The 22,126-nt window shown below is 30.4% G+C and overlaps 2 protein-coding genes across 3 annotated transcripts; both read right to left on the reverse strand.

Annotated features, from left to right (window-relative positions):
• Positions 1–4,816: 4,816 nt before the first annotated feature.
• LOC118048855 (uncharacterized protein At4g14342) lies at positions 4,817–6,885 on the reverse strand. Of its 2 annotated transcripts, XM_035058685.2 has the most exons (4): positions 6,713–6,885; positions 6,516–6,601; positions 6,297–6,420; positions 4,817–5,083 (listed from the first exon to the last, which is right to left on the reverse strand). In XM_035058685.2, the coding sequence occupies exons 1-4, from the start codon at positions 6,716–6,718 to the stop codon at positions 5,036–5,038; spliced, it is 264 nt and encodes an 87-aa protein (XP_034914576.1). In that variant the 5' UTR covers positions 6,719–6,885; the 3' UTR covers positions 4,817–5,035. The 2 variants fall into 2 exon arrangements, with proteins under 2 accessions (XP_034914576.1, XP_034914577.1); XM_035058686.2 differs by lacking the exon at positions 6,713–6,885 and having other exon boundaries at positions 6,516–6,607.
• A 3,938-nt stretch (positions 6,886–10,823) lies between these two features.
• On the reverse strand, positions 10,824–21,956 carry LOC118048854 (uncharacterized). The gene is made up of 14 exons (XM_035058684.2): positions 21,705–21,956; positions 20,310–20,725; positions 18,876–19,050; positions 18,530–18,613; positions 18,201–18,442; positions 17,881–18,100; positions 17,296–17,375; positions 17,133–17,217; positions 16,671–16,802; positions 16,450–16,563; positions 16,315–16,362; positions 15,362–15,446; positions 14,798–14,854; positions 10,824–11,239 (listed from the first exon to the last, which is right to left on the reverse strand). The coding sequence occupies exons 2-14, from the start codon at positions 20,528–20,530 to the stop codon at positions 11,136–11,138; spliced, it is 1,647 nt and encodes a 548-aa protein (XP_034914575.1). The 5' UTR covers positions 20,531–20,725; positions 21,705–21,956; the 3' UTR covers positions 10,824–11,135.
• Positions 21,957–22,126: the final 170 nt, after the last annotated feature.

Raw genomic sequence — 22,126 nt, forward strand, 5'->3', positions numbered from 1 at the left:
TCTTTAACAGCAAAATAATTGAGTGAAGGTTTTGCTAGGTCATTTTCCTTATCCCTTGTTCTCTCTCCTTCATCGTATTTTTTATTGGTCCTAGATCCTATCTACATTTGGATATGGTTCTTTACATATGTAAATATCCATTTTATTTTTTTAATATATATTTGTTTTCATTAGTCAAATTAACTAATATATAATTTTATGGTTGTTTATTTTAAGATTATATTAGTTAAAAAATCCCGTTTTACAAAATATTATTCTTTAAGGCAGGATTTCATTCTCCCAATTAAATTATATTGTGTTATAGTATGGATGCTTGGTAATTGATTATTATGTTTTGGAGCAATTATATGTTTTTATATTAAAAAATAGCATACTTTTTTTACTTTTGTCTAAAGCATACCTATTTTTATTTCTTAAAGTGGCATTTCGTTATTATTTATTTTACTTTGAAAACACAGCAAGTAACGCTTGAAAAAAAAAGGTTTTTTCTTTTACATTAAAGCATAGTACCATGCTTTTAAAAAAAATAAAACAATTGTATGTATCATAAGATCCATTATTTATTTCATAAAAATATATTTAAAAAAAACAACAAATAATTACTGAATAATACTTGTAATCGCATTAAAGCAATACAATGCACTGTGATTTTAAAAAATGATTTTTACTTTAAAAAATATTAAAATAATTTTTTCATGTTTTTTTATATATTAATACATTAAAATTATAAAAAAATTAATTTAATAATTTTTTAAATCATACATTTTTAATTTTTATAATAATATATTAAAATAATATGAAAAAATTTAAAAAAAATAATCAATTTCAACGTTCCCGAACACCTCAGTAATCACCTCAGGGCTGCTGTAATAGCAACAGAGTTGTGGAATCCAATGATGACAAGGACTAGGCAGGAGCTACTTTGCCTGCCAGCCAGCCTGCCCTGCTTTTTTTTCTTAAAAAAAAGAAAAGAAAAAAGAAAAAATCAGAACAGCCAAGATATAAGAAACGTGCAATCCATTTCCGAGTCCTCACGATAAAAAAGAAATGAGAATGATGAGGTTCTCCAATAACGTCTTCTCATGAACAGAGGGTCAAATATTTTTAATTACTGTATGTTTCTAAGTCCTGTTTATTTTTTATTTTAAAAATTTTAATTTTTTTTCTTTAAATTAATATATATATTTTTTTATTTTTAGATCATTTTGATGCGCTAATATCAGAAATAATTTTTTTAAAAAAAAAAAATTTAATATATTTTTTAGTGAAATGATTTTAAAAACCAATCACAACCACACTCTCAAACAAGTTCTTTAGTTTCTAGATAATCTAAAAGCTCCTCCATCATTGGCTGCTAGGGATAAGCAAAATAATCAAAAAATCGATTAAATAAAAAAAACTGAAAAAAAAATAAAAACACCGAATCGTGAAAAAAACTTATTAGAAAAATTTAAAAACAGGCCGATTCGATTTTAGTTTTAAAAGGATAAATCGAACCGAACCGATTCAAATTAAAAAAATAAGTGATACTATAAATACCTACCTTTCTAGCTTTCCCCATCTACTTTCTAAACCCTAGTTGTCACTCATGTTTCTTAATCTTCATCTCTCAGCATAGGTCCCCCATCTTCAACTCTCATTTCTCGACCTTTCTTTAAGGTTTTAAGCACAATCCCCTCCCCCTACCTCTAAACCGATGCCCATATTTCTCAATCTTCATCTCTCAGCGCGCACCCTGTCATCTTCATCTATTGACCTTTCTTTAATGCTTTAAGTACAACCCTCCAAAATAAATCTAGTGAACGAACAATCTTTATCTCTTATCTCCTATCTCTCAATCTTTTTGTCCGTTTCTTTAAGTATAACCGACTAAGCCCATGGAAAGATCTTTTTGTTTCTTTTTACTTTTCTTTTGATTTCTATAAATCTATTATATATTCATTTCTCATATTTATTTACAAGGTTGTTGACTTATCATAGTATAGTCATGTTACAATTACTGTAATGAATGTTGTGAGAATTATTTTTTTCAAATTTTCATTTGACGCTTGTTTTTTCTAGCTTCCTTATTTTCAATTTTAGAAAACTTGTTCAATATGCCTGGCTAAGATGAAATCAGTTTTTTCCCATTTCTCCTTTCAATTAACCAAACCAAACTGAAATTAGTTGGTTTGAACCGGTTTTAGTTTTGATTTAAAAATAAATAAATAAATTAGTTTAAATATTTTTTAGATAAAAATCAGACCGAACTGGAAATGCTCACCGTACTGGCTGCCTTTCAAATTCTCCAATTAAGCTTCCATTAGCTTACAAAGACATCAGTAGTAATTGGATATTTTAGATTGAGTTTGTTTTTGTGGTATAATTATATTTTTTTAAAATGGTAAAAATAATATATTATAATATATTTTTAAATAAAAAATACTTTAAAAAATATATTTCATCAAAATCTTTAAACATGATATACAAGTATAAAACGGGGTCCGGATATGAACCCCTTTTTGCCTTGCTTTCTACGCACCGTTTCAGTCCAGCAACCCCTTCCATATTGGGCAGGTCAGCTACTTTTTATCATTCTAACTTTGTTATTGGGTGTTTGGGAGTGTGGTAACGGTTGCTTTTCAAATAGCTTTTCGTGCTGAAAAGCATGTCAATAATATTTTTTCATTTTTTAAAAATTATTTTTGATATCAGCACATCAAAACGATTTAGAATGTACAAACCACACTTAATTTTAACAAAAAAAAAAATTAAAATTTTGCAAAAAACAGGTTGGACCGCAGTCCCAAACAGCCTAAGAATCCTCCCATCGTGTTCATTAAATGGCAATGATTTAATATTAATTAGAAATTAATTATGGGTTTGAAACATTACCGATCAAAGAACATAAGAGATCCTTTGTCTTTAACACAGTTATTTAACAAAATATAAAACTTGGAAACGTAGGTTTGTCTTTCTTCTTTGGACAGTTTGTCGTGATTTTTTTTTTAATTTATGGTTTTATATTTTTAATTACTTATTTTTATCCCTGATCTTTTTATACAAGTTTTTTATATTTTCAATTTAATTCTCAAATTATAATTAGTGATATATTATTTTTTCTAATTCACTCTTTATTTTTTTATTTTAATTTTTTTCTTGGTTTTTATTATTAAAATTTCATTAGTTTTAAATCTCATCATTCAATCAATGATTATCTTATTTTATTTTTTTAATTTATACCTCATTATTTTGATTTCTTTTTCATTTTGTTAAAGTTTTTTTTTTCCTTTTCAATTTAACCCTTAAATTTAAATTTTTTTGATGCCATATATTTTATATTTTATTTTTATTTTTATTTTCATCCTCATTCTTTTAATTATAATTTTCTGTGCGGTTAATTTTTTTTTTCCAGTTTCATCATTTGGTATCTAATTTGTTTGGTATTATGTTTTGTGATTTTTTTATTTGTCGTGCTTCTAATATAATGATATGAGTCATGAGTTTTAAGGGTTAATACAATCAAATATTTTTATCCTCATTTTCTTTTAGAATTTTATTATTCTATATTAATTTTTTATATAAAAAAATAATTTTGTAGTTATCTTCAATTTCTTTTCTATTAATTTTATGACCTATGCCATGTTTTTACAGGCCTTTTTGGATAGAGACTTAAAAAAAAAATTATTTGTTTTGTTTTGTATTTAATTTTTGAAGATTTTTGAAGATTTTATATAGGTAAGCTTTATTTTATAAAAAAAATGGTTATTTTGAAATAATTTATTTTAATATGCCTGGTTTTGCATAATATTTTTTTTTATTCATTTAATTTCATATGTGTTTTTATTTCCATTATCTTTTTTTGATTTTGATAAAAAAATTTAATAAGCATAAAGAGATAAATATCTTGTTTTACAAAATTAAATATCTTGATATATATTCATCTTTTGATTTGTTATGCTTTTTTTTTTTTGGTTTTATTAATGATTTTTATATATATAAATAATTATTGATTTATTTAATTAAAGACATGAATAAACTTATTGACTTATACTTTGAATTTTTTATATAAAATACATATTAAAATAATTTATATGCTCAGAGTTTTTTTTTTTTAAATTATGACCGTTATAAAGCATAATTCAAGCAATTCGTGCAAAATAGAAGGGGAATGGGATTGTGGTGCTTGTGAGCGCACAGCCATATAATTATTCACAATAGAGTATTTTCTTCAGTACTTTTCATATAGAAAATCACGTAATGTATAGAAGCTTTCCGCCTTTTCTTTTCTCAACGTCCAATGTCAAGGATGGTTAGTGGTTATCCCGCCACATTCCCCACCCTTTTCTTTCCTTTACAGGGTTTTTTTTTTTTTTTTTTTTTTTTTTTTAAACTTCTGGGTAAAAGCTAATATTTGAGAGTGGCCTAGGGTTTTGCATCATCCTCACCAGTCACCGGAAATTCTAAGAATGGCCTTTTGAAAAAGCCAATACAGGCTCCCTAATGCAGAATAGCATTATATACTTGAAACAAGTTCCGTAGTAAAACCCAGCAAACTCAACAACAACAAAAAATCAACTAGACGATCAAGACCCTAATGGAAGTGCATGCATCACAAAATCAGCATTCAAAATCATCCTTGCAAATGAAACTGAGATGTTCAAGCGATGGGATTTACACATTATAGAAGGCCATGTCATTTTCAGAGGGGACATGGCAACAGATATCTCTTCTATCATTTTTGCCTCAGCAATCACCAGGATCAATAAAAAACAATAACAATGGTGTTCTGAGAAATTTGGCCCAAGCAACAAACATGTTGAAAACCAACTAGACGTTGAAAAAGGGAAGCTTATCATATATTAAAAGAAATCACAAATTCAACCACTCACTCCAATCTCAAACCATCCTTAAAAACAAAAGATAATAGTTTTACAAGTCCACGATCACAGTCGATAATCACTGTTACAAAAAGGCCACTATTCCTTCAGTAACACACAAGCATGAGCATATCAATCAGCTAGCCACCGCTGACACAGGTTGAGCTGAACAAGTCTCAATCATCTTCTCTTTCTGGGGGTAGACCACAAGGCAGAAGCATTTTCTGCACCACGTTAAAAAGAATTATTAGCTGACATCACTAAGACATATCATTAAGCATGGAAGAGAAAATCACAAAACTTTGTGGCAATATCTTCATACAATCAAGATTCTAATATACAAGCCAAACACATTATCAGTCACCGAGCCATTTTCCAGTGATCGCCAAGATTAACACAAGAAGGAAATTATAGTTCAGAAACGTTTCCAACAGCAATTGAATTAACAATAAACTTTTGCATCTCATACTCCTCCAACTTATAGAATGGCAGGTGAAGCTTATATTTAACAAAATCTTCCAAAATTCCATTGTATTTACAAGGTGCTCATTCAAATTGTCACAGCTTTGGTTACACACTTTTAATTGCAGATCTTAAGGATCATCATGCATGAATAACTGGGATATAAAAAACTAATCTGGGACCAAGTAAAATAAAACTATTAAAAGGGTTGCCTGAGATCATCGAAGCTTAAAGTGAAGTTAAGGCATACAAAAAAACTAATCTTCAAACACTGTGTTCAATAACTGGATGGTTACTATCATGTCAAAGTCATATAGCCCACCCAAAAAAACTAGGATAAGGTTTCGCAAGTTGAATTAATGCAGCAGCATATTGAAAGAAAACCCCTAAAGAATGCATTCCTGATAAGAGCACCTGATTCTCACAAACATATGGGTTCCCCGCTGCAGGAATATTGGCATGTTCCCATGCAATGCCATGGATATAATGCTCATAGGGAAGCCATAGTAGCACCACCAAGGCATCAACTACTTCACGAAACTTTTCATCCCTTCGGTTCCATTAAAAAAACATATCTTTTTTCTTAAAAATCCATTCACCAGAACACTCTTGCTACTGCAGCGATCAATTTCTACCACGAAGAAAAGGGTTCCATTAAAAAGAAAAATCTTTTTCTTAAAACCCCATTAACCAGAACACTCTTGCTAGTGCAATCAATTTTTATCAAAAAGAAAACGAAAGAAAAACTAAACTACATTTAAACGAACATGAAGATTATCCCTAATATCAACTTCCTTTGTCAAACACCGAATTAAAAAAAAAAAAAAACAACAACAACAACCATCGAACTCTAATCCATCCTCCATTATTTAGTACAAAATAAGTAATGGCAAGTTAGAAAACAGAAAATAAAAAAGTGGATCAATGAGCAGAAGAACATATAAACAAAGGGAAGTAGGAGGTTATAAGAAGAACCTGCATAAAATTGTAGCGTTCCCTTCCAATAGACTCATTCTCTGCTAAAGCAAAGTAAGCAAGCATAGGGTAGTGACCCATATATGATGCATAGCTGTCACGTTGAATATTCACTGCCCATTCGCTGCGTTTATTTACAAATCATAATCAATACACACACACCAACAAATTATATATATTGAAGTGATTAATAAAGAAAAAAAGAAAGAAAAATCTCACAATCTGTTTAAATCAGCGTGGCCAGTCCCAACATATTTGGCCTGGAGATGCTCGAGCTGTGAATTGATGTTAAATCTATCGCTAGCCTGCATAGCAATAATAAATCCAACCGGAAGTGGCAATTAGGGTTTTGAGAAAGCAGGGCATGTTATGGAGGGTAAACGAAGGAAAGAGAAATGAAGAAAGATTGACTTTACCTGCATCTTGGATTAAGCAACCACAATATCCGCTAACAGGGAGCAGACTGGCTGCTATTTAGGAAGACGGAGGAGAGAACTGGAAGAAACAAGTCCTTTAGTTGGCTCCCTGCTTTCTCTTTGGTTACAGTTTTACCATCTGCTATAATTTCTTTTCTACGAATATTCTGACGACGAAATAATTTTTTGTTATTTATTTGGATGACAGTTATAAAACCTTACATCCCTCTTGACCCGGAGTGGGTTCCGGTCCATGGATTGTTCAGGTTAATTTGAATTAACCTGGGCTATTTTTGTTTAATCTAAAATGACATTATTTAAAAAAAAAATAAAAGAAATAGCTATATTTCACCATGTTTTAAACCAGAAAAAACCTAAAGTTAAATTATGAAATAAAAAAAATAAATAATATCAAATATTAAGGATGGAATAGAAAAAAAATCAAACATACAAAAAAATAAAAAAGCAATTGTAAGCTAAAAAAATGCTTGAGTCTGTCCGGATCAATTTGTCAAACTTATAAGTCAGTTTATAAGATTGGAATAACCCGACATAAAAAAAATAAAGAAAATCATGAAACTTAATTTGTTTTTAAAAAAAGAATCAATGTTGAATCCTGAGATGGAAAAAAAATAAATTCTGAAAAAACTTATGACTACCCTTGTCCGAAGCCATTTAATTAGTAATATCAAATATAGAAAAACTATGAAGGTTAATTCTTAGCAAATCAAATATTTTAAAATATATTTTTGAAAAAAATAAATCACACAAATGGACCCAAAAGAAAAAAACAATAATTAAAAGTAAAAATAAAAGTTACGAATCCACCTGGGATAACCCGTCAAATACACGAGTCGGGTCATAAAATTATATTAGCCCTGTAAAAAAAAAGAAGAAGAAAAAGAAGAATCATATTTTTTTCACTAATAGAATGTTTTTTGGTTTTTTAAAGGAAAAATAGGTATTCCACCCAAAGTTTGAATAAACCACTCATTCCTGTGTTTTTCACTTTTGATGCCTTGGCTTCTAATCTCATCATTCCTTGATGAATCAGTCTAAATTGGCCTACAATTTCACCCAACAAAGGATAAATGAGGAAAAAAATGCGATGAAAAAATAAGACACCATAAACAGTGCACCCATAGTGTCTTATGAGTGCACGCACAACATAATCTCTGCATTAGAAATGTCACGCCTTTTTGTATCACCAACTAGATAAACGATAAGGTCAGGTTGATTTTATTTTTTTATCAATGTAAAAAAGAATATTTATGTGATATCAACAATTTAAAACGAGTAAAAAAAATCTAAGATTTTGTAAACTAAAAAAAAAATATACATGTTATCAGAACAATGATCCAAAAAGCAAACAAAAACAAAAAACCAAGAATTGAGCATCTTATGTTTACTCCCACATAATTAATCTAATTTAATTAAATTAAAAAAAAAAATCTTTTTTAAAAAAACTAAATTCAACAAAGGTCGGAAATTTTTTTGAATTAACCTTATTACTTTCAAAACCACAAAAAAACCAATGAAAGGCGAATACATAAAAATAACAAAATATTGATGGATAAAACCAAAAAAACAATTATTAAAAAAAGAAAGAAAAAACCAAGTAAACTTAAGTGAACTTTGTAAATTTGAGTTAATCTTTTAAATTCATAGTCCGTTAAATTATATATCTAGGTTAAACTAAGAACTAAGAAGCTCAACACTTGCTAAATTAAATATTGGAGGATGGAATTAATAAATTATATTTAACTAAAAATAAAATTCTTTTTTTAAAAAATTCATTTAACAAAGACCTAAAAAAACTCGAGGCAACCCTTGATATTTTAAGGAAAGATAAATCTCATAGAAAGTAAATTAGAAGAATATCGGAGGATAAAATCGAAAAAAAAAAGCTTAAAAAGAGAGGAGATGGAGAACAAAGCAAGCTTAAGTAAACCTTGTAATGTAAGTTAAACTCTTAAACCTGTAACCAGTTAAATTAAATGTTAAAGGAAGAAATCAATTAAAATCGAGGCAAACCTGTTTTATTTTTTAAACAATTAAAAAATCCAATAGAAAGTGAAGGAAAAAAATAATAACATATTGGAGGATGGGAAGAAAAAACAGTAAACCCGTGTCAACTTTGTAAACTGAGATTAATCACTTAAGCCCACAACGTTTTAAATTCAAGGCCCAAACTCAACTTAGAAGCTAAATACCCTGTTAATTAAATGTTGAATGATGAAATGATAAAAAAAAAAATCAATTTGAAAAAAATCTTGCAAGGCAAAAAATTACAATGATAAAAAAAGATTAGATTTGATAGGAAAAAAGCTAAAGAATGATGAAATTACAAAAAAAAAAAATTGCAAAAATATCTGAAATAAAATAAATAGTAATAAAAGAATGAAAATTAAATCTCACAAATAAAAATATTTATTAGGTATGGAGTTGAAAAAAAATCCATAACTTCATAAATAATTCTCAATAAACAAAATTGTAATAAAGAGAATATGGATGAAATTAAAAAAAAATAATCTTAATTTATGAAATTATTCTAAATAAAGAAAATTATAATAAAGAGAATATAGATGGAATCAGAACAACAAACCTCATGGATTAAATTGAAATTTTTTCAAGGCCAACATGATAATCGAGTATGAGAAAGGAAAAAAAAAACAAAAGGCTACACGCATTTCCCTTTCATGAAGGGGAAGCCGGGACATTTTGGCCGCTGCTCTAGAAGCAAAGTTTTGGTCATCACAGAGCCGCAAGCACCTTCCAAACTCATTGGTTGTTGCTCACGTATTTCCAGACCTTTTTTATTTTGCTTATTTATTAAATTATTTTATTGTTCTTTATAACACTCAATAACTATCAAATACAAAATATAAAAGAACCCCTCTATCAAAGACAGTTTTTTACGTTCCAATGGCAATTATATAACTTAATTATTTTTCCAAAGATCAAGAAATCGTCTTGGTTCAATCTATAAAAAATTTAGATCATGGCTAGTGTTCGATGGAGTTAAATTTTGATCAAACGCTTCTAAATAAAATTCTGTTAAAGAGATATTGTGGAGACCAATTTTTCAGACCACGTCCTCTCTCATGTGTTTCTTGTCTCATAGTCTCCCTCTAGCTTCACAACATCCTAAAATATTCTGACATTTGTCAAGCTATTAATGAAACTCAACAATTTTATTGCTGTCGAATATAGTACCTATCATTAATTATTAATTAATCAATTTAAGAAACACTGTATTACGTGTTTAAATCATTATAATCACATTTATAAAATATTATATTGAAATAATATTTTGTTTTTTTCTATAATTTTACGGTTCACTGATCCGAGACGGTTTTTCGTTAGTTTTTTTTTTTTTTTTTAATTTATCTTTTAATATTATATTATTTAGGAAAGTATGTTTAATAAGGTTTTTTTTGTATTCTTTTTCATTAAGTTATTTGCCTGTCTTATGAATTTAATGTTTTTAAAAATTTTTAACTTTTAATATTAAATTTACTAAAAGTGAGGTTATATTTTTTTCTATTGCTTTTCATGAATTTATTTTAATTTCATAATACAAGTAACAAATTTAATAGGTTAATTCGAGATGACTCAAGTTATTTTTTGACCCATTTTTTCTAATTAATTTTTTTCAATTTCATCCTTTAATATTATGTTAATTAAAAATTAAATTTTATAATATTTTTTTTAATTTTATTTTTACTAGGTAATCTCTTTCTCATGAATTATTTCTATCTCATCTCATAATCAAAGTAACAGATTTTATAAGACCTTTCATTTTTCAAAATGAATACCATATTTAATTCCATCCAGCCACCATCAATTTCATCATCATGTCTCTCTTCTCTAAAATCAACAACCCGCATCAATTTTATCCTTGAATTCAAACCCCATTAACATTCAACCAATGCGAAATCCGCCGTTATGGTGGTAGTGGATGTCATGAAGGTAGCGAAAGTTGCAGCCACAGTACCAGCTTAAAGTTCCGTCCTGGGGCGAGAGGGGAGGGGAATCTTTTGCTCTTTTTCTCCATTTTCCACAGTATAAATGACGTACCTTTATCAACTCAACAATGATTAGTTACAACTTACAAGAAACCCACAGTGCTGGCATGGTATAGCAAATTTCTCAGAGTTTTGACGAAAGGGGGTAAAATAAATACACATCGATCTCAAAAGAATATTTACTATGAGATAATTTTACAAAGATTAACAATCTATCTAAACGAGCCAATTAGTAACCTCAAACCACTCAATTTTGGGGTGCCCTTGCCCCTGAAACTTTAATTTCAGCAAACACAAAATCCAGGAGCTATTCATCGAGAAAGTGATCCCTTCTCCATTTTACCTCTAATCGAATGTTACATAACCATCTGATGGTATAATGAGATTAGCACAGCTTACTTGGATTCACATGATTGCTCCGAAGCATCTGGTTTGGGAGGCAAGAGGCTTAGGAAGCTCCCTTTAACAGGTTGATTGGGAGCCTCGGCTGACTCATCTTCTGTTATATTATGAACCACCATAATAAGAAATAAAAAAGGGAACGCAGCCTGATCAAGCTACAACAATGTTCAATAATATATACATCTATTATTCTAAGAACATGATAGCGTTAACTTGCATCATCTACAGGCGATTTTGAAAGAATTCTCTTAAAAAAAAGTGCCAGTGATATGAATGAAATTCTGAAACTCGAACAAGGATTTTGCACTTGCTTGTTTCAGAGAGAGCTAAAAGACATCACCCGATAACTTCAAGTAACACTAACCATTACGCGCTAACCAAATTTCGGCACTCTCATAAATAAATGATAGTTTGATCTGTCGGTTAATAATGAACCAGAAAGAAATATCACCATAAGCATAAGAAATATTTTTAGGTTTTCTTTTGGTGTGGGATTACGAGATTAGAAATTTGGGAGTATGTTATGGGGGTAGGGTTTGAGAGTCGAGGTAATTGAACAGTGTTTTGCCGCCAGTATAAATTTTTTTAGTGAAAAATAAAACAATTAATATGCAAGTTTATCAAATTTATATTTTTTAAAATTTTTTAATTATAAATCAAAAAGCCTATGGAAATTATTTGTATTAATAAATACAAAAAACAAAATATTCACGTGGCCATTCAACCCATCTAAATGCAAGTCAAATATTTTTTTTTCCAGCACAAAACAATTAATATGTAAGTGTTATTAACGCAACTTTTACATCAAGTAAAAAATATAACCGTGAATTACAAAGCCAACACTTATATATAATAAAAAATTAAAAATCATATGCATTAATAAAAATATATAAGATCTTAAACTAATTTTTAACACAGCCAAAAAATAAAACAATGTTGCCCATTTTCTTAATCTGTGTAGAATAAATTTCCAAAAAACAAATTACAAAAGAATAAAAAAAATATAGTATAGATAGAACAAGTGTAAAGAATAAAAAAAATATATTTTTTCAAAAAATGTAAGGAAAAAAAAGAAAAACTAAAAAAACATTAAAATAATGAATTTGGCAAGCAAGTTAATTTTTTTTTAAAAAAACAAATACCAGGTATGCAAGCTACTCCAACTTCTTTACATGAAAAATTAAAAGTGTCATTTGAAAAGCTTATCCAATCATTTAACTAAATAAATCAATAACCATTTATGTAAATAAAAAAAATAATTAAGAAAGAAACTATAAAGATAGATATTTGTCTCATTATGTTTACCAAAATTTTTTATTTAAATAAATAAGAGATGAATCCACCCTAAAGAAGTTATGGTTTAAATGATAAATGCAAACGAAAATGACTGAATAAACCCACACCATAAAAAATATTATGAAATGCCAAACACATTAGAAAAATATAAAGAATGAACACCTATTGATATGATGAAAATATATAAAAAAAGATTAAAAAAAAGCCTAGAGTGAATCCAGCAGCCAACCTAGGTAAACAAATTAAACACATAACCTAGAACATGAAATTCAAATGACCCCATAAATAGAAAAGTGAAAAAAATACTGGCAATTTTTTTTAAAAAAAATGCTTTAAAAAATTTTCAAAGTTGACCCGGGCTAATTTTTCAAATCTATGACCCGAGTCATGAGACCAGAGTGACCCTATTAAAGGCAAACCTGAAAAAAATAAAAAAATAATATTTTTAACCAAACAAATATTGAGGGATAAAATTGAGGAAAAAAAGTCAATAAAAAAACAATGCAAAACAAAACAAATAACAATTAAAAGAATTAAGACTAAATTCAACATAAAAACCAACTAAAATTAAATGTTAAAGGAAAATTTAAATGAAATTAAATGTTTAGGGATGGAATTGAAAAAAAAAACAAATCAATTAAGAAAATAATTAAAAAATAACAATTAAAAGAATTAAAACCAAACTTGACATAAGATTCAATGAAAAGAAATGATCAAGGATGAAATTGAAGAAAAAAAATAAATCAAGGAAATAACTAAAAACCAAAAAATAATAATTAAAATAATGAGGACCATATTTGATAAAACAATTAACAAAATCAAATAAATAGAGACGAAATCAAAAATAAAATCCAATTAAAAAAAATTAATGTAAATAAAACAATTGCAATTAAGAGAAAAAGAATTGAATCAAAAGAAAAAAAAATTGAAGGGCTAGTAAATTTTTTTACATGGCTAACATGCAATCTAAAGAAGAAAGAGAAGCAAAACACAAAAAGAAAAAAACCAATTGGTGTCAAACCAAACCTCACTACCATACACATACCACCCACATGAAGGACGAGGATGTCGTGACCACTTTTCAAATGATATGGTGAAAGCTTGATTTGAACCACTGTCTTCAACAACTTTTTTTTTAACCCACAAAATAAAAAATACCCCTATAACTAAATAACAATAACAAAAAAAAACCCTTATGAAATTACAATCACATCCTTAAAGCCAAAGCTAAGAAATTTGAATGGTAAGGGTAATTGAGTAATTCAACTCTTCATAAAATTATATATAAAAAAAAATGCCCCTAAAACTAAACAAAAAAAAATTATTAGAAAATAACAATCAAGCTTCTAAAGCCACAATTAACAAATTTGCATAGTTGAGGTACTTGCGCAATTCAATTGTTCATAATAAAATTAAAATTATCATACGACCCCTGGACCAAAGGTAATAATTGTTTACTCTCTATAAGCAATACGATAATTGCATTGTTATTTAAAAAGTAAAAAGGCAATAATGCCCTTAAACAAATTAAGAATGACAAATTGACTGTATACAAAAATCATTCTACCCCTTAAGAACCGCTTTAAAAATTAAAGGATAAAAAGTAAAAAAATAATTTCGATATATTTCATTATGAATGGACTAAAAAAAACACATGTTTTAGTATTTTTCTTAAGGGATGTTAAAAAATATGATTGTGATTGCTTTTTAGAGAGTTTTTTATTCGAAAATGTATAAAAATAATTTATATTTTTATTTTTAAAAAATTATTTTTAAAATCAGTATATTAAAATAATCTGAAATACTAAAAATATTAATTTAAATAAAAAATAAAAAAATTAAATTTTGATAAAATATTTTTAAAAGGTTAATATTTGATGAGACCTACGTTTTAAAGCTGACGGATTTGATAAAAAAGGGCTGAGAAGAGACACGATAAGGACCGAAAACTTCCCATGCTTGGAGGGCAGCACTTCACCCCAAAAGTGGGATGAGGTGTCACCCTCCATAACTACTCATCCTCTCAAAAATTGTGCGCCAAATAGGGTAAAAAGGGCCAGTAGCTTCTCACTCCCTTTCGGGCTTTTCCCCTCGTAAGAACAGTATCTTCATAAAAATATGGGAGAGCTTCAAAATATGGGAACTTGTATAAAAAAAATAAAAAACTACCTCCATTAATCAAAGCAGCAAAGAATCAAACAAACTACATAGGTTCAAAACGAGTAAGATCATGTGAACATAATCTCAGAGCACATTTCAATTGTTTTTGGCTTGACATGGACTTTGTATTAGATTACCCCACCCATTCTAAAAAAACTAAAAACAATTAATTTTTTTCTTTTAAAATAAAACAGCTTACCAAAAAGCGACTTGATGGAGGGCCTCTTAGATTTTGTGCTCCTTTTCTTTAATTCAGCTGCATCATGGATGTAGAAAAAGAATCACCAATAAGGATCATGTGAAAGTGGATTGTTGCAAAAAAATAAAACTTGTGCTCTTTACATGGGTAAACTTCCATATTGCACCTGCATATTTGATTGAAATTTCACCTCTACCTATAGCTTATATTTTCTCAATGATACCCTTCTAGTTCCCAAAAAGTTCTAATGCAACCATTAGCCATCAGATAGCCTACCTTTTGAATTTGGTTCTTGAGTTTTTTTTTTGTTTTTTTGTTTTAAGACTCTTCATGAAATGCTATAACATGTATAGTTCCTGTGGTGCATAAAAGTTAAGGGTGATGCCTTGCCAAACACTTCCATTATTAACAATCCCATTCCTATCTTAGGTGCGCAATATTATTATTATATATATAAAAAAACAGATAAAATATTCTGTATAATGTGGAGACAAAATACTAATTAGGATAGTCGAATGGAGAGGATACATTAGATACATATAATTGAAGAGAAGGAAAATATACCGATTCCAGGTAACTGATGATCATTTACAATTTCAAAGTTCTTGTATGTATAGCCAACAAAGTTAATATCTTTAGATGAAAGCATCTGCAGAAAAGACAGAAAAAAAAACATTTAATCAACATCTAGACTCCAGAAACATTATTTATCACCAATTAATTAAACTTTTAACTTGCAGGCTATATAAAGCAAATAGCTTTTGTGTTGGTGCTACAACGCTCCAATTAAATTCACAGGCCAATCTAGCACCAAAGAAAATCTTAAGCCAAACTTGAATTGTTATAAAGCAAATAGCTTTTGTGTTGATGCTAGCAATGCTCCAATTTAATTCATAGGTCAATCTAGCACAAAAAAATTCTCAAGGGGTAAAAATAAGTAACATTTTCATGCATGAGTGTCCACTTCCCTCAGAGAAAGGAATACTGTAAATATGTGAATATGGAAAAGTGGAAAGTTCCCCACGATCCCAAATTTCTGCTTTTCTGAATGGTTTTCCTGTTTTCTGAGACCGCAGACATGTGTATCCCTAACTCCCTGATTATCTTATTTAGATTCTAGTTAGTTCCCATCTTGACCACTCCGAAGAACATAAATATATAAATTAATAAAGGAAACTAAAAGAGAAACTCTGCAGATGGTGGTTTTAATTCCGATAAACTGTTGCTGGGAAAGAATCATCTATGCTTCTGGCTTGTGGAATTGGAGTTTCACAAGGTCTTATCATTAGTTGATGCTCATTTGTTTTGATGTAAATCAGTTGATAGCATTACAGGAGATATTAATGGTATATTGATTGGGATTGGCCTTCCTACGGAATTTGTCTTGGAAATGAAATATTCATTCATAAAAAAAAATGAAATAGAATGAACAGAAAAATGCACATTCTCTGGTGGAATACTAATCAAAATACCCCAAAAGTAACTCAACATAAACAACAGAATTCGTATGCACCAACCTTTCTCCATGGACCAGATTTTGCTGAAGTTTGAATTTGGTCATCAGCCTAAAAGAATAACACGAATGATAGAAAAGTTACCAAGACAAAAGTATCTAACACAAGTGATTAAGATTTTTAGACCAATCAATCTACCTCTTCAAACTTCTCAAAATTTTGAGTATCCAACTCATCATTGACCTCAGGAATAAATGCAGCTTTCATTTGATATAATGTGTCCCACTCAATACCTTCAAACCATGGGTGAGCCTGAAAATAACACAGTAAACAAGTTAATTTTATCAATCTCGATTTTATCTGGAGCGTAGCTAATAGAGAAAGAAACCAAAAAAATTTAGAACAGAACACCACAACACCTTTATTTCATCCACGCCTTTTGTTCCAAGCCTCTGGTCAACATTACATAAGAGTTTGCTAATAAGGTCTTTCGCCTCGGGAGATAACTTTGCTTCTTCTGGAAACTTTAAATGATTTCTCCAATATACTATCTGCAGAAAATGAAAACAGTGGAACTACTAAGGGGTGATGATATTGGAGACAAGGAATGGGATGAAATGCTCCAGAGGTTAACACTGAAAAAGGAAAAGAACTTAGAAGCCAGTGCTGACAATTAAAGGTTTATTAACATTTGGGCAAAGTTTGAGAAGTTACCAGCTACAAAATCACAATTGAACTGAATAGCATGGTTTTGAGTAGGTAAAGAGATCAGAAAAAATAACGAGTTAACATGTTGGCAAGGCTCATTTCAACATGCATTAATCACAATCAAGAAAAGCACAATTTTCTCTTGACAAATAAGTACACAATCACAAGATTACCTTCCTACAAGTTGACATGGGATCGTCTGAGTAAAATGGCGGGTACCCCACAAGCATTTCATACATAATAGCACCAATGGACCACCTGGATGTAAGAAACTAAGTCACACCTGAATGGGTCTCAGAAAAGAAAAATACTAAGGGCCATTTTCAGTATACCAACCAATCACATTCCATTCCATATCCTTTCTTCAACAAGACCTCTGGGGCAATGTAGTCAGGAGTTCCAACAGTGGAATAAGCCTGCAACATTATAATATTGAAGGTTTAAACAATAGAAATCCCAGTGGAATTACCACGGATACTACAGATACCTCAGTGGGAAGAGAAGTTTGACAGGAAAATGATAGGTTAAAATAACTATTAAAAACAGATTTTTTGTAGTGAAAATAATTACTAAAAACAGAAAGAAGGTTGATAATTGTGAAGGAGATGAAAACATCCTCCTGAGAAACAAAAGAAACCAAGAAGAAAGAGGCTAAAATAACATAGTTTTCCAGTCTCTCTACATATCCACTAAGAAAACCCAATTAAACCCATCCAAAGAACAGTAACATGAAGAAGCTGGAAAGAGTATTTTATAATTCTAGATAAAATGCTTACTGCCTGTAAATTATAAGCGAAATAATGAAACCAAGAATTCAGCATAAAGCAGCAGCCATGGCATCAACAGCAATAATGCCTTGATTAACAATGTTAATCCTACGGAATGAAATGTCATTCCGCTACATGACAGTGGGGAACTTACAAGCATCCTCCTGTTCCTCTGCCAGTGTTGCAATTGCTCCTGTTGTGTACGTTTTGGTGCTGCAGCGCATCCATTACTTTGAAGAGCTCCACTAAGATTGTTTGCCACAGAAAAATCCTTTTCTTGGAGATTACTGCAGTCTAATGGTTTACATAGTCCAAAATCTGATAATTTCATGTGACCATTTCTATCAAGTAGCAAGTTGTCAGGCTTAATATCTCTGCAACATGAAAACACAGAAAAGATAAGTTCACTATTACAATATCAGAAGTACATGATAAAGAAAGCACATCGACAGTTCAAGACAAATATTGATTTACCTATGAATATAATTATGTTTATGGATAGACTCAATAGCCAGGACAGTTTCCCCAACATAAAACCTGGCCTCATCTTCAGTTAGTGTGTCCTTGCGCATCAATAAAGTCATCATATCTCCACCAGGTAGATACTCCATGATTAGATACAGATACTCTTCATCTTGGAAAGAACAATACAGTTTGACAATGCAATTGCTATCAACCTCCGCAAGTAGATTCCTTTCTGCTTTCACATGTTCAACCTGAACATTTTAGATCCAGACTGGAAATGAGCATAATGAAGAAGAACTCCGATAAAATTGTTAGGAAGGCTTAACAAGACCACATACCTGTCCTCGGCGAAGCATCTCTGATTTCTTAAGCTTTTTCATAGCATACACATGACCTGTTGACTTTTCCCTACAGATTCTAACCTGCAATCTCAAAAGGAGAAGTTCAAAAAACAAATCACTCAATAATTGATGAATTGGTTAAAAGAGCATCACCGCTATAAACACCCAAAAATAAATTTCAAGAAAGAGATCCTGGCTATCAAATAGAGATGCGACGTATAAATGCAGAAACAGTTTAGTAAGAATGTCTGTGTTTCTTCTTTCTATATACTAGAATGTAGTAGGAAGAAAATAGCAACAAGGTCTGTCAAGCTGGAATAGAATATGAAAAGGACATACTTACCTCCCCAAATGCACCCTTGCCTATCATTGTCAATGGCTCAAAATCATCAGCACCCATTTTATGCCTTTGAAGGCGCATGTATTCAGTTTCCTTCTTCTCTAAATACTTCAGTAAGTTATCTTGTTCTTCCTCAGAGACCTCAGCATCAGCTAACTTCTTCTCCAGTACATTACGTCTGCAAGAAATCATAAGCGCCAAAATACCATCACCATCAACTTACTAAGAGTGAAAAGATCTCATGAGTGAGATGGTCTTTCAGAAAAAAATGATGAGTTTTATTCATTCGATGACCACTCTGAAAAGAAACGGAAAAATTTCCATGCACCCTTTGAGCTGAAAGAATCAATCATAGTGTTAGCATCTAATGGTCAGTAAGAATGCAATGCTCATGAACTCATACAATACACATGCAGAAATAAGAATCAATCATAGTTTTAGCATCCATATTGATTTCTAAGAGGGCACCAGAAAGCCATCAGATTTGTTATGTATACTTTCACCCCATTCAGATTCTACCCTATCCCCATGCATATTCTTCTGTTATTTTACTTCCATAAACACCATAAAATCTGTAGTAAAAGGAATTATACACAAATAAATTGCTTTGCTTTTAAAGATCCATATTTTACAATAAAGCAATAGACACAGTGTTAAGACATCCCAAAACCACCCAAAATAGATTTTGAAACAGAAAATAGGAGTGAATGTTATAGGGTACGATGTCCATCTTCTAAACTTCAATTTGAGAATGAATCATCATTAAATGCTGCTTTCCTTAATAGGGAAACTGTTTAGGAATAAGGATAAAGCCAAACAAGCGTTACTGGTGAATAAAAGTATTACTATAGGATTTTATAGCAACAGGTAAAATGACTGCACCCTAACCACATCAGATAAGTAGATTACCCACCTTCATTGATAAGGTCAGACATTGGAGACTTTGAAGTCAATCTGACTATGTGGGCCAAAGAATAATTCCTAAGGCTGGGCCTTAGCTAGGGTTAGTACTCTTCTAGATAAATTGGGCCTGTCATCACATATGACGCCACACTAGTCTACCTCCAAAAACTTGATAAACCAGTACAAAGACTCGCCAAACTATCCATGTCAAATTCATAATCTCGTTTTCTTTATTTCTTTATTTTTTATAAAACAAGAAGACGAGAGTATCCAACCATTGTTTTTCATAATTAAATTAGAAGCTGCCAGAACAATGCATTTGCTATTATCTAGAAGTTATATACAAAATAAACCCTTAAGTGGCACCAAAGAAAAAGAAAGGGTAATGTACTATACTAGGAAAAATTAAAATAGAAACCAGAGGATCCTTAGAGGCCAATTCAAACGGATAAGCCAAAAGATGAAGTATGAATATTAACAGGAAAGTAATTTTACTTGAACATCATTGCTATAAAAAGATGCATTAAATCATACCGCTCCTTCCTCTCTTGCAGGTCCTTCATTTGCTTCTTATAATGGTTCTCAATATACTGCTTTGCAGCAGCAACCTTCTGCCTTGTTACATTTGATGGTGCTTCTTCACTGTTTGGGGCTTTTGATCCCTCCTTCTCATTGCCTGCAGTGTCTTTCTTTTTTGCAGACTTCAGCTTACCCCTTGACTTTAACCTATTGAAACAACACCCTGTAGACTCCATATGTTTCACTTGACAATTATTTCAAATTTTGTGGGAGACAGAGCCCTCTTGTCACAGGCTCACAGCCCTGCACTCTTAAATATATGCATTTGATTTCATAAGTTACTGAAGATGCACCCTTTGGCTTAGGAATTCATTTGACAGATGAAGCAGATTCTTATGCTCCACACATTACCAGGAATTCAAGAATTTCCTCTGTATCAAAAAGACACAAACAACTTGAATTAGCTTGTGGCATAATCATCATTGCATTCTCTGCAGACATGTGTCCAAGCAATTGCAAGAAATCAGAACTACAAACATATAAACCAGCATACATTTAACAACTTTAGACAACACAATATCATATCTCCCAAGAATCATAATCTCAAAAACATAAGATGCCTGCCTCAATAATGAAATTTCTGCATCGCTTCTTTTGTTTTTCAAAATCAGTACAGTATGTTCCTCGATTTCATTAACAAACCACCCCCAGAGTTCTAAACCTTAAACATCAAAGCACGAAACTATAGAGCACAAATGTTGCCTCCCTCAACAACTTTGACTTCTTGACAAGACTCATCTCGAGCACTTAATTACAAGCCAATTCTCAAATTAGCAATCTATCTACATCTCCTAACACTAACAATTATTCGATCAGTCTAATTCATAAATACCAATCAACTTGAGTTCCCTCACTAATTCAAAATATTTATAGCCAGACTCTTCCTAAAATTTTCTCACCAACAAAACAGAAAATCATAATTAAAAAGCAGACATTGTATTTTACTAATTCAGAAAATAAAAATAAAAATAAACAAACAACTGTGACTAGACCTAATACTAAATTTACCAATTCTTCCTACATTCTTCCACAAAACAACAAACTCAAGATCCTAAAAATCCTAATCACGCAAGCCCCCCCCCCCCAACATTTTCCGTAAACAAACAGAAATTCAGAACTAAAAAAATCGAAACCAGACAAATCCTAAAGAGGTTTTTTTTTTAAATCAATAAAGCAATAAAATCCAAAATCTCAGAAAAGAATCACTGATGTTTCCTACATTTTCTCACTAACCACACATAAATCCAAGTCCTCAAACTCGTAACAGGAAAATTAACTTCTTAACAAAAAAAAAAACTAAATTCCGATTAAAAAAACAAGATGGAAACAAATTAGAGAAAGAGTAAGTACCGTAAGGTAAGGATTGAAGAGGTAAGACTAAAGAAAGAGAAGAAGCCGAGATGTCGGAGAAGAAGAGAGTGAAGAAGAAAAGAGCACTTTGTCTTCATGATTTTGATGACCCGTTCTGTTTGTGTTGAAACTTTAAGCGCGCGCTCTCTCTCTCTCTCTCGATTTTCTTCCTTTTCTTTTCCTTCGCTTTTCTATTTCTATCATACTATCAATGCATCAATTCTTTCTTTCTTTTCTTTTTTCGTTTTTCTTTTTTTTCCCCCGTGTTCTCAACGTTCCATTCTTTCCACGTATTAGTTACGAGCTGTTTTCTACTTCCAAGAAATTTACCCCTTTTTTTTCTTTGCATTTTCTTTTCTTCTTCACATTTTATTCATGGTTATGAAATTTTGTTTCTACGCCAGAGATGTTGTTTTTAAGAA

Source organism: Populus alba, chromosome 10 (assembly GCF_005239225.2).
Source record: "Populus alba chromosome 10, ASM523922v2, whole genome shotgun sequence".
Classification (NCBI taxonomy): domain Eukaryota; kingdom Viridiplantae; phylum Streptophyta; class Magnoliopsida; order Malpighiales; family Salicaceae; genus Populus; species Populus alba.

Coding starts and splice junctions, on each gene's coding strand:
- LOC118048855 (XM_035058685.2), bottom strand. Junction 6,421..6,515: donor CACGCTGATTTAAACAGATT/GTGAGATTTTTC, acceptor AAATAAACGCAG/CGAATGGGCAGTGAATATTC. Junction 5,084..6,296: donor AACGCTACAATTTTATGCAG/GTTCTTCTTATA, acceptor AACGTGGTGCAG/AAAATGCTTCTGCCTTGTGG.
- LOC118048854 (XM_035058684.2), bottom strand. CDS start 20,530: ATGGAGTCTACAGGGTGTTGTTTCAATAGGTTAAAGTCAAGGGGTAAG. Junction 18,614..18,875: donor GCAAGGGTGCATTTGGGGAG/GTAAGTATGTCC, acceptor TTGAGATTGCAG/GTTAGAATCTGTAGGGAAAA. Junction 15,447..16,314: donor AATCTGGTCCATGGAGAAAG/GTTGGTGCATAC, acceptor TCTTTTCTGCAG/ATGCTTTCATCTAAAGATAT.